Source organism: Mesoplodon densirostris, chromosome 8 (genome assembly GCF_025265405.1).
Source record: "Mesoplodon densirostris isolate mMesDen1 chromosome 8, mMesDen1 primary haplotype, whole genome shotgun sequence".
Taxonomy (NCBI): domain Eukaryota; kingdom Metazoa; phylum Chordata; class Mammalia; order Artiodactyla; family Ziphiidae; genus Mesoplodon; species Mesoplodon densirostris.
Window position 1 is genome coordinate 63,863,848 of NC_082668.1, and position 12,224 is coordinate 63,876,071.

The 12,224-nt window shown below is 33.9% G+C and overlaps 1 protein-coding gene across 1 annotated transcript in view; it reads left to right on the top strand.

Moving 5' to 3' along the window:
* The window catches only part of KYNU (kynureninase), a 101,709-nt gene that overhangs the window by 35,773 nt on the left and 53,712 nt on the right, over positions 1–12,224 (top strand). The window contains 3 exon segments of the mRNA XM_060106815.1: positions 372–454; positions 9,847–9,908; positions 11,692–11,763. Coding sequence (XP_059962798.1) covers positions 372–454; positions 9,847–9,908; positions 11,692–11,763 — 217 coding nt within the window.

Genomic DNA, 12,224 nt, shown 5'->3' on the forward strand with positions numbered 1-12,224 from the left:
ATATGGTATGGTATACAAGTAAGATATTCAAATAGTCTTGAAATTTTCAAAAGAAAAGAGAAAAAAATAACATCTTAGACTCCAAAATAGAAAAAAATAATGAAATATATGGGTAATCGCCCCTACGCTCCCCAACAAAAAGGAAATCAAAGAAATATTTTAAAATGACAAGTTAAAAAGCAGAGTTCTCAAGTATTACTTTTGGTTTTCAAAAAAGCATGCTTTTTATTGAAACACTACAAACACTCATTTAGAAATGTCCAGTTGCTAATGCTGATATTTGAAAACTCACACACACACACACACACTCACACAGATACACACAGAGACACACATAAACTAAGATTGTTTATCTCCCTTTTCAATTTCAGGGGAGCCTATGGTCATGATGTAGGGAAACGTCCTTGGATTATAGGAGATGAGACTATTTTAGGACTTATGACTGACATTGTAGGTAAGTATAAAATGAATTTTTTCCAAAAGAATCATAAAGATATAATCATTTAGTTATACACATAGGTTATAAGGTAAAAATTTTATTGAAGAATGTCCTGATTTTCTATTTTAATCCATAATACTAAGGCATAAGCATGCCTTTAATTAAGACTTATTGCTAATGTTATTTTTTCTTATATATTCTAGGACTAGTATTTGCTCACCAATAAGAAACACACATATTTATAATTAAATAAGTTTCATAAAAATCAACTTAAATGAATTTTCTAAGGTTTTATTATATGGTAAAATAAACATTAACCTTAACATGCTAAAGGTCTAAAACACCAATATGTTTTGGTTCATTTCAAATTAACTCATGGTGATCTTTTAAAAATTAGGCTGAGTGCTGTTGAAAATAATATAGTTGATGCTGTTTTTTGGTATATAATATATTCCTTAAAGTGAATTCTATCTACCTTGGTAAAACTATTCAAGGTAGCTTTAGATGGTAAATGTGTTAACATTTCAAAAAAATTTATCTGTTTAATTGGGTTGATTATTCAGTATTGCCTAAAATCTTATATGAAATTTAAAGTATTAAACAAACAAAAAATATAGCTCTGGTGACCAAAGACGAGTGTGCTTCTGAGCCCCATAGTAAGTTTCCTACATACAGCCTCTTCTTTAAGATCAGGAAATGTAACAAACTTCCCTAAAACATACAAATAAACATAGAGAATTAGGCAAAGTGAGGTGACAGAGGAATATGTTCCAAACAAATAACAACATGAAACTGAAGAACTAAGTGAAGTGTTGATAAGTAAACTACTTGATAAAAAAAATCAAGGTAGTGATTATAAAAATGCTCAATGAATTAGGGAGAATGGATGAAAACAGTGAGGAGTTAAACAAAGAGTTAGAAAATATAAAGAAGAACCAAACAGACATGAAGAACACAATAACTGAAATAAAAATACACTAGATGGAATCAACAGTAAATTAGATGACACAGAGGAACGTGTCAGTGAACTGGAAGACAGAGTAGTGTAAAGCACTCCAGCTAAGCAGAGAAAAGAATAAAGAATTGAAAAATAAGGACAGTTTAAGAGACCCCTGGGACAATATCAAGTGTACTATCATTCACATTATAGGGGTCCCAGAAGGAGAAGAGAGAAAGGGGCAGAGAAGTTATTTGAAGTGATAATAGCTGAAAACCTCCCTAACCTGGGAAAGGAAACAGACATCCAGGTCCAGAAATCACAGAGATAAAATCAAACCAAAGAGGTCTACACCAAGACACATTGTAATTAAAATGTCAAAAAATAAAGAGAAAGAGAAAATCTTAAAAGCAGCAAGGGAAAAGCAAGTAATTACATACAAGAGAATTCCCATAAAACAGTCAGCTGACTTTCCAGCAGGAACTCTGCAAGGCCAGAAGGGAGTGGCATCACATATTTAAAGTGGTGGAAAAAAAAAAAAAAAAAAACACCTACGACCAAGAATACTCTACCTGGCAAGACTGTCATTCAAATTTGAAGGAGAGATGAAGAGTTTCACAAATAAGTAAAAGCTAGAAGTGTTCAGCACCACTAAATCTGCTTTATAAGAAATGTGAAAGAAACTTCTGTAAGTGGAAAAGAAAAGGCCACAACTAGAAATCTCTCTGTTTTAATGTTCTTACACAGTATTCATTTGCTCTATAACAATTCACATTTTAAATAGTGCTTCCTGACAACATGCCAGCTGGCTCTTCTTGAATAGGGGCAATAAGGATAGCAATTCACACTCAAGGTGGTGATATTACCAGACCACACTAGAAGGGTAAGCAGAGATCCTGGGGTGGGGGGGGTGGTGTGGTGGGGAGGATGTTGTCTAGGGTAGAGGGTTTGTAAGGGAAGGAAAGAGGAGAGGTTGGGAGAAGGAACACCCTTGAATTTGCAGAAGTCATTATTCTATCTAAGTAGTGGTTGTATTGGCTTTGCTGGTAACCCCATGTAGGGAGAAGAGGAAGAAAGGAGCACTTCCTTAGATGTTTGGTTGGGGGCTTGCCTGTGAGGAGAAGGAAGTTTAGGGACACATTTGACAAGAGACCAGCACCCACACCAATCAGGTGAAGCTTACTCAGTCTTCAGCCACCATTTACATGCTCTGTACTGGCTGCAAGAGGGAGAGGAAACCTCAAGCTTTTGTACTGTGTTTAACAAGGAGAGATTCAAACTTATAGTCAAAACAATCTAAGGCAGTTTGCAAACATACCACAAAGAATTTAGGGGCATTGTTTTTCTAGCTTTTTCTTATGTATTTCTGGGAGTCACCCCAGCATAAATATAGTCCTCTGCCCCAACCAACCCCCCCAAACCAGATCCTCACTAAACAACTTTGCATTTTACTCCTGCCCAAAGTGGCTGGCTTCCCAGAAAGCCTCAACATGGTAGAGAACCAGGCCTAGATGGCCCAGCCCAGGTTGCAGGACTACTGCCCAAGTTTAGGTATTCAGTCAACTAAAAATTAGTCCTTAGAATTCTCTATTAGACTAAAATCTCACTGGTAAAGGCAGGGCGGACACAGTTCAGTCCATAACATATTCCCTGGTGAAAACAGAGTTAAATAAATATTTATCCACCTCTACGCTAACTTAGCTCCCAGTGTCTAGGCAGGAGACTGGAAAAGTCTTCTCTGCGATATTTGGGCAATCTGAAGGTTCTGACATGGGTTTTCATAGCACGACAAACCCCACCACATGCACAGCTGGGAACACAGTGGGTGCTTAACACACCCCAAACTACCAGACTTTAAGGAAAACCTGTTTTTAGTTTATGAACTATATGAATGTGTAACCTGTCCCATTCAGCAAGTTTAAAACAAAAACAAACAAACAAACAAAAAACACTCCATCAAAGGGTTGCAAGCAAAAGCAACAAGCTCTGTTTGCTGCTAGTTATTACTGAGTAATCATTACACTACACACATTTCTGTTTTATGTGGTTATATTGTAGGATCAGAAGATTGGCTTCTAGTTTAAGATAACACATTAAGTACAAACTGAAAATGCTCCCTTCTATTCCAAAAACAGAGAAATGATAGAAAAAAAAATTTAGATTAACACACATATAGCAACACTAAAAAAATTAAATAGAAATCCCTACTGACCAGAAATATAGCAATTGCTGAAGAAAGAAGCAGTTGAAAGCTGGAAGCACAATATCTGGGGATAGTGCATGGAGCCAGGAGTGTGTAGGGCCTGAGTCCAGGACTCTCACAAGAAGCCCCAGGGCGAATCTGCAGAGCCCTGGATGCTTGGGGCTCAAACTCAAGGCCAGAACCTTGTCAGCCAGGGTGGGTAAAGGTGAAAACATAGCATCTCCTGCCAGACCAGTCAGGATCTTGGGAGCACAGAGCATTTGATCAGACTGACAGCATTATCCAAAGGAGTGTATATTCTCATGGAGGGAATTCCCACCTGAACAATCCTGGACTATATTTACAGGTGTATTAATTAGTTGTTTGACAATGCTTTCATTTATGTTCATTTTTTAGATGCCTATTATATTCATTCAAATGCCTAACATGTAAATTAAAAAAAAAAATCCTGCATTAATTTGACCTGAGCATATATGTTTTCCTTAGATGTGGACTGTTTCTTTCTTTGCTAGATTTGCTTTCAGAACATAAATTGCATTCTAATCCTATTATTTTGTGATTAGTATTTATCATCCTCTAAAGAGGAGTTCAGATGTTTATATACAGGCCAGGGAAGTGGTAAGGCTATCATTTACTGAGATTTATTTATGAAGCCCATAAAACCTACAAAAAGATTTCCTTTGATCATTTAAAAGTTTATAGCTCTATTGCAACTTATTAAATGTGCATGTGTTTTGTTGCCCAGCAAACACACATGTCAGAATGATCACTGAAATTTAAACCAGCCCACATCTCATTATGATTACTAAGGAAATTAAAAAACAACAACAATTAAATATTCAGATTTATTTAGATAAGTAAGAAGATTGAGCTTACTAAAAATGTTTAAAGAATATTTATCAGTTCTAGATTTAGGGATTTTTGTGTGTCTTTGAAATACCATACAAAGCTGTAACGTATGGGACAAACTTCATTATGTTTTCTGTGATTTTTGTCCTTGAATGTTGTATAAATTAAATTACAGTCATTTGATCCTAATTATACGGGATATAAAAATAACAATTATGTCTTGAAATGGGCAAAGTCACATTTGTACATATGAAACTCAATAAACAGTATATGTATTGTTTATTATATATATATATATACAGTATATATATATTCTCAAAGTTTCAAGCTTTAATATGACAAATGCATTGTCATATTTTATTTGAAATATTGTCAGTGCATTAAACTAAATCTTTAGTTTAATGATTAGTTTATTAAATGTTTACTTTGTTCTCTACAGTTTATGTTGTATCAGGAGAAATATTTCTACTTTTTTTTGTTGACAGTATCTGCAAAAGTATATTATGAGCAATATTTTAAAAGCTTTTTTTTTTTTTAATTTCAGTGGCTATCATCTATCCCCAAATTTCTTTACTTTTAAAATTGTATATATTAGTCCAAGAAACAGTTCTTAATTTAAGTTGAAAAATGAATGGGTTCACTTTGTTCAATTTAGTAGGAATTGATTCTTTTAGAAGGTATTGTGTGTCTGTTCATGTTTATTTTCTTTGCTGCAAATCCCATGCAGGTTCCCTTTTGCCTTGGTTACTAGTAAGTTCTGAGAAAATTTGGTAGAGTTTGAAGTAGCAAAAATATTTAATAAAAAAAAATTTTTTAAAAGCTCCTAATTTGTTTCTCATCCACATATATAGTACTCTGTTGCAATTTTTTAAAATCATTCTTTCTCACATGTAATACAAGAAACCTAAAATCCTCTTTGGAAGTAGATATTGTATAAATCACAAAATAAATTTTAAAATTATGTATTAACTACAGAAGAGAGTAGCAGAAGTCAAATTGATTTTTGCTACTTGTGGGCTGTCTAAATGTGTCATGAACAAAAAGACAAGTTGTATATTTTGGACTATGACTGAATATTCCAGGTTCTTAAAACCACAACCTGTATTTTGCCATAAAATTTCTCAAAAAGAAGTAACAGGAGTATAATAAAAATTATTATGTGTACAAATTGATAGAGTAGATAGAGAAGAGGAAGAGACAGTGAGCAACCCTACTTATTCATAGACATAGAAAAGAATTTCCATTTCAGATGAGAAGAAAAACCATTAGTAAAACATTTTATATGGAGCTAACAATTCTGCAAAACATGGAATAACTTTCCCTTATAGTTAATGTCATATTATCAAGATGCTAGAAATAGAATTGCTGAAGAATATTATTAGTATTATTATTAAGCCTACTTCTCCCTGGGTACATAAACATCACAAAGGGCTAGATACATACATTTCGGCTTATAAAAATGTTGTAATGTGAACATAAATTTGCTTTATGAAACTTGTGGTTGACCCTCAGAGAAGCAATAATCCCTGGGAGCTCTCTCCAAAGTCATAAATCCTCAACCACACACTAGCCACCTCTAAGGCCATAGGAATTTGCTATTTGAAAAACAGAGTGCAAAGTTCTCAGACTTAGCCTAACTACAAACCTTACAACAAAATCCACAATTAACATTTGCATCTGCTTGATAAAATATACAGAACATGGTATGGCAGTTATGAGATCCATCATTAACCTTCTTATCAAACACTAAGCAGCCTGGAACCCTTCTGACCTCACTTTGCAAAATATTTGAAATTAAATGAAGACTAGAAAGATGCAGAGGGATGTTGGTAATGAACATGGGCTTCCTATATTTGACTTACAGGGAGTGGATAATGTAGACAACACTTCCAAATATTACCTTGGACAAAGATTTTAATTAATATTTTTTTTCTAAGAGAGGGTAAGATTTTGTCTCCTACTTCCTATCTGTGAGACCTTAAGTGAGTTAGTTCATTTCTGTGCACATCAGTTTCCCCATTGATAAATATGGAAATCAAAGTAGATACCTTATCAAGTTGCTGTGAAAATAATACAAGTTACATTAGAAGTGTTGGCACATAATAAGGGCTCAATAAACGTTAGCATGCCAGGCATTGAGATAAGAAGGCAGTGCTTGTACATAACTTTCACCTTCTGGTAAAAAAAAAGTTATGTTCAATAAATAAGCAAGCAAGAAATCACTCTTCAAATGAGAACCCTGGCTCACACCCATCTCAGATGAAGTAATTCAAATTTTTACATTTACTGCAGTGAGTTTTATATGATCTTCTAAAATAAAGACTCTTTCAAATCCTCATAAGTTTTCATGAAGTTTTTAAAAAAACCTTGGCCTCCAATAAATTTTCCCCCAATACTTGTAGTTCTTTTTTTATTTTATTTTTTTATTGAATTTTAGTCAAATGAATGGATAAAGAAGATGTGGTGTATACATATATAATGGAATATTACTCAGCCATAAAGAAGAATGAAATAATGCCATTTGCAGGGGTGTGGATGGACCTAGAGCATATTATGCTTAGTGAAAGAAGTCATACAAAGAAAAGACAAATACTGTATGATATCACCGATGTGGAATCTAAAAAATAATACAAAAGAAGGTATATGCAAAACAGAAACAGAGTTACGGATGTATAAAAAAAACAAGTGGTTGCCAAAGGGGAGAGGGATGAGGGAGGAGCAAATTAGGGGAGTTACAAACTACTATGTATAAAATAGATAAGCAACAAGGATATATTGTATAGCACAGGGAATTACAGCTCATACTTCTAGTTATTGATGTTTCAACATTATTTCACGAAAAGTTCTTGGGAGAAAGAAAAGGTACAAAGAAAAACAACTTGAAATAATTTCAGCTTGCTTTAAAAAAAGATTTTTGTCTTATGGAATGCTCATAATATTGAAATATCTTAAAACAACAAATGTTGATTTCAGAAATACATATTGGACCAAAAGAGATAGGTCAATTAGATATATTTCCTTTGGAGAATAGGCTAAAAATCAGTCTGACTGGTGGCCCTTTCATGTTAACAACGCTTGATTCTTTAGTGCCTTTAGGTCATATTTGGAATAAACATTTCTGTTAATGTTCTGCAGCATTAATATTTGCACCATCCTTAGATATACATAGGTACGCACACACACGTTAAGTACACCGAACCTCTCCTTGACAAAGTTCGTTAGCAGGTGAGGAGGGCATTTTGTGAAGAGCTTGATTGAATTTAAAGTGTGCCAAGGTGGGATAATTTTTGCGGGCAGACAAATTATTCAAGTCAGTGAGGGATTATTTACAAAGAATTGATCCAATGTCAGCATGCCATTGAGAGTGAGGGGAGGAAAGGCCACGTGTATGTCTAGATTAATTCAGCCTAGCACTTGTGGTTCATCACATTCCATGTGAGAAAAATTTTAGGTGATCCAAAATGAACACTATTATTTGAAGGACTAACATTCCTGAAGAATGAATAATTATTTTAATCAGAAGGTAATCATTAAGCAAAAATTAAATGCCTGACCTTGTATAGAGAGTCTCCCTCCCTTCCTGTCTCTTCTATTTCTTTGTTTTCATTTTGTGATAAAATTTATGAACTTTCTCCTCTTTTGTTTTCTTCCCACCACATTCTTTCAAATGCTTTTCTTTCTACTAATTCTGCTTTCTCAGTATGTTTGGGGCGTGGCTCCCCCACGGATACCAAAATAGGAGGATGCTCAAGTCCCTAATATAAAGTGAGTTGTGCCATGAATACAGTCCGTCCTCCATATCCGCAGGTTTCATATCCACAGATAAGGAGGGCCAAATGTATTATTTTTCCTTCGTTCTCTCCTTCCACGCTCCCTGCCAGAATATTTTTTATTAAAATGAATTTAGTGTTCAGAAAAGATGTGTGTAAAGAGCTAACAGGGAGTTAAGGGTTATATAATATTGATATAATAGATAATGTTTTGTTTCAGAAATAACAGTAAAAATTCATACCATAATGCAAAGAAACAAATAAAATAAAGCTTGCAGCATTTCTTTCACCATATTTCAAAAAGACTTTTATACTGTAGGAGAAGACATATGCCCCTGTATACAAATTAAGCTTTCTAGTATGTTTGAGACATTTTATTTAGTGCTAGGAATGCAGAATGAGGTTGTCGTTATTGTCCCTTGACTTGAGACACTATTCACATTACAATGACCAGAGATACATCTCTTAACAGCCACCATTTATTTACCAACCTTGCATTCAAATGGGGAAATCCATCCATCAAATGCAATAAAAAAGTTTTTCTTGACTAAATGAAGACACAGGCCTTTCCTTAAATGGCTATGTTGAAATATAAATTCCTAAGTTATACACTTATTTCCAGTGGCCTCGCCTCAAGTGAACTTAACCTAAAATCTATTAATTAATTAATCTATTAGATTAATTATTCTACTTACTGTCTATTCTTTTAGTAAAAATGGGATGCTATCAGAAGTATCTCATTGGATACAAAGTGCAAGACTTGTATGATGCATTTTCTCTAATACCTAGTACAGCCTTACAAACATTAAAGCTCACAGCCCATTTTTCTCAGTGATAGTAAAGAGAAATTATTCCTATTAAACAGGTCTAATTGCCTTTAAGAGACATCATAAGAACTAAAAATAGGGAAAGTATTATTATCTTTGTTATTGTGCTCTGAGTTCTTAAGTATTCAATGTATGCTTTGTCTCTGGGTCTGTTTCCAGTGGCAAAACCCTTGTTAACAGGAATTATATCAGATTATGATTGTGTAGTGGATATCTTAATTTTGTGTGTTTTCTTCATCAGACAATACATATCTATTAATTATCTTATATGAGTGTGTATAAATAAACCCCATAGCTATTTAGCTCTTTGTACTTTGCTCCTAGCTCTTTTGTCTTATGAACTACAGTATTGTATATCTCACTGTAATAACAGTGAATTATGTTTAGCAACATTGCCTTCTTTTATTAAAGGTGCATTTTAATTTGATGTTAGAAACAACCAGCTTTAAAAATGTGATGGGCTTTCATTTCTTTTTAGATTCCTTTTGGAGATACACTTACCACAAAAATGTACTCTGTGGGAATTTAGCAACCTAGCTGATGATAGGATAAATCATTTTTAGTTTAGCAAATGCTTCACTATTATGTTATTATTATTTACTATGTCAAAAGGAAATATAATTTTTAGCTAGCTATGTGCATATGAGTCCAGCTATCGTTTGATAAAATGAGTCAAGTGGGAAAACTTCCATTTCTTTGTGATGACACATCAAATGTGTCCTTATCTCTGAAAACATTAAGGATGAGGAGTGATAGTTTGTTTTTCCAGGTACTCTTAGAACTAATAGAAAAATCTAAATTATGATATATTTATTTTGCAGGAGCCAATGAGAAAGAAATAGCCCTAATGAATGGTTTGACTGTTAATTTACATCTTCTATTGGTAAGCTTCCTTTTCCACCAATGTTTAGTATACACTGTTTACAGAATCTGACATTTTTCAATCTTTAATCCATGAGAATTTGGAGGTTTACTTACTTATTTAAAAATAAGTTGTGAGGTTATTTTCATTTCTACCAGGAAATGTTGGACCAGGATAGAATGGCTTCTTCATAACCATGGGAGAATTGACTCTTGCAAAGAGCTTTAGAATAATGAATAGTTCTTATCTCAGAACATAAGGAATAAGAGTCACAGTGGGTAAAAAGCAAAACTGCTGCACACACTCAAAACAATGATGTACGAATGGTAGCAAACAGTGAGCTTTTCAGAAAGACAGTTTTCCAATATGCTGGGCTTTAGCAGGGTGGGACTATGGATTAGTATGTCTTTGTAGACTAATTTTGGGGGAGTAGATTAAAAAAGAATTAGAAAATAAAACTAAATTGGAGAAAAAGGACCTGGTACCTTAAATGAGTCACTGTGTTTAGGTGTTTCTTACATCCTAAGAACTTAATAATGTGTATGCCTTAGAATGTCAAATATATTATTGGTTTGAAATATCTTACCTATAGTAATTGTTTGATGCTAAGAAAAATTTGTATTTCATTTTTAAGTGAGATTTTTTTTTTTTTTTTTTTGTGGTATGCGGGCCTCTCACTGTTGTGGCCTCCCCCGTTGCGGAGCACAGGCTCCGGACGCGCAGGCTCAGCGGCCATGGCTCACGGGCCCAGCTGCTCCGCGGCATATGGGATCCTCCCAGACCGGGGCACGAACCCGTATCCCCTGCATCGGCAGGCGGACTCTCAACCACTTGCGCCACCAGGGAGGCCCTTAAGTGAGATTTTGAAAACGTCTACAGGACAAAGATGCACAATTAAGATATTGATATTTTATATTGATAAAATATAGACATGATTATTAAATATGCCTGAAGGAAAGTACTTGTGGAGTATGTTAACGATGATGGTAAACAGCATAGTTTTCAGTTCAGACACCTCTGGCTTGGCTCCCAGCTAGGCTACTTAATACCTGTTTGACTTTGGACAAGGGTTTTTAAATCTTAATTTTTTCCTCTGTAAAAATGAGGATGATGATACCTACCTCGTACACATGAAACATGATAATATGTGAAAATCGCTTTAGCACCCTGGCCAGTGGTCAACATCCAATTAACAGTAGAAATCATCCTCACTGTTATTACTGTCAGTCAGTATTGCTTCTCCAGGAACTGTGTGGAGAAATGAAAAGGCCCCACTGAACACATGAGCTACTTCTCCCTGGTGTCTCTAGAAATGCCAAATGTTTCATTAGGGCAAAAGTACTTTGAGTTGGACCTAAAATTAGATTTCATAAAATCATAAAACTGTAGAAATCTTATGTACTAGAAACCAATTCTGCAGTGCTAGATAAATCAATATAAATAAAATATACACAGAACATGATATTTGTCTCATAATAGAGAAATTGCCATTAAACGCATTGGGAAGTTAATTTTTCAATTAACATTTAAGTAAAGTTTGAGAATGTGTTTTTATCTGATTCACATTTTCTCCCAAATTTGTTTTCCTATTGATAAACATAATGAGCAAGTATCTTCTTCCATTTTAGAATTTACTGGAAACAAGGCTAATCGGAGAAGGTACCTTTGACAGATATCTAGCTGTGTAATTAATGAATGCCTTTAAAATGCTGGAGATTATAAAATGAAAGTGTGGTATATATAAAATGAACAAATGTCTAAGTTGTGCATTAACGCATATCTCAATAAATCCATTTCATTGCAGTTATCCTTTTTCAAGCCTACACCCAAACGGTATAAAATTCTCCTAGAAGCTAAAGCCTTCCCTTCAGATCATGTAAGGATTCTTCAAATTATATTTATATTCTTTCTACTCTTCCTAAAGGAGCAGCATATCATTTGCCTGACTTGAATGTTTATTCACTAGTCTTTTCCTAGTAACCTTATAATAAAAAGATCTGTCAAATGTTTTTGATTTATGTATTTTTTTATAGATTGTAGCTTTATTTCTTTTGTTCAAGTAAAACATGTGTTAAAGGAGGAAAGAATTGAATGGGAACACTGATTTATTAGTCTTTTTAAAGACATTGAGCAAACCGCTGGTCTAAATCAAGTGCAGTTATAAATGTTTTATTAATTCTTGTTGCTGTTTTATTTTATGAAATTAAATCAATACATATACCAGTACTTAACCTTTTAAGTACATAAAGTAGGAATATAAACATTTATTTGTCCATTTGTTTTCATAGCACACTAGCATAATTACTGGTACTTTATAATTTAAAAAGTGTATTAAGG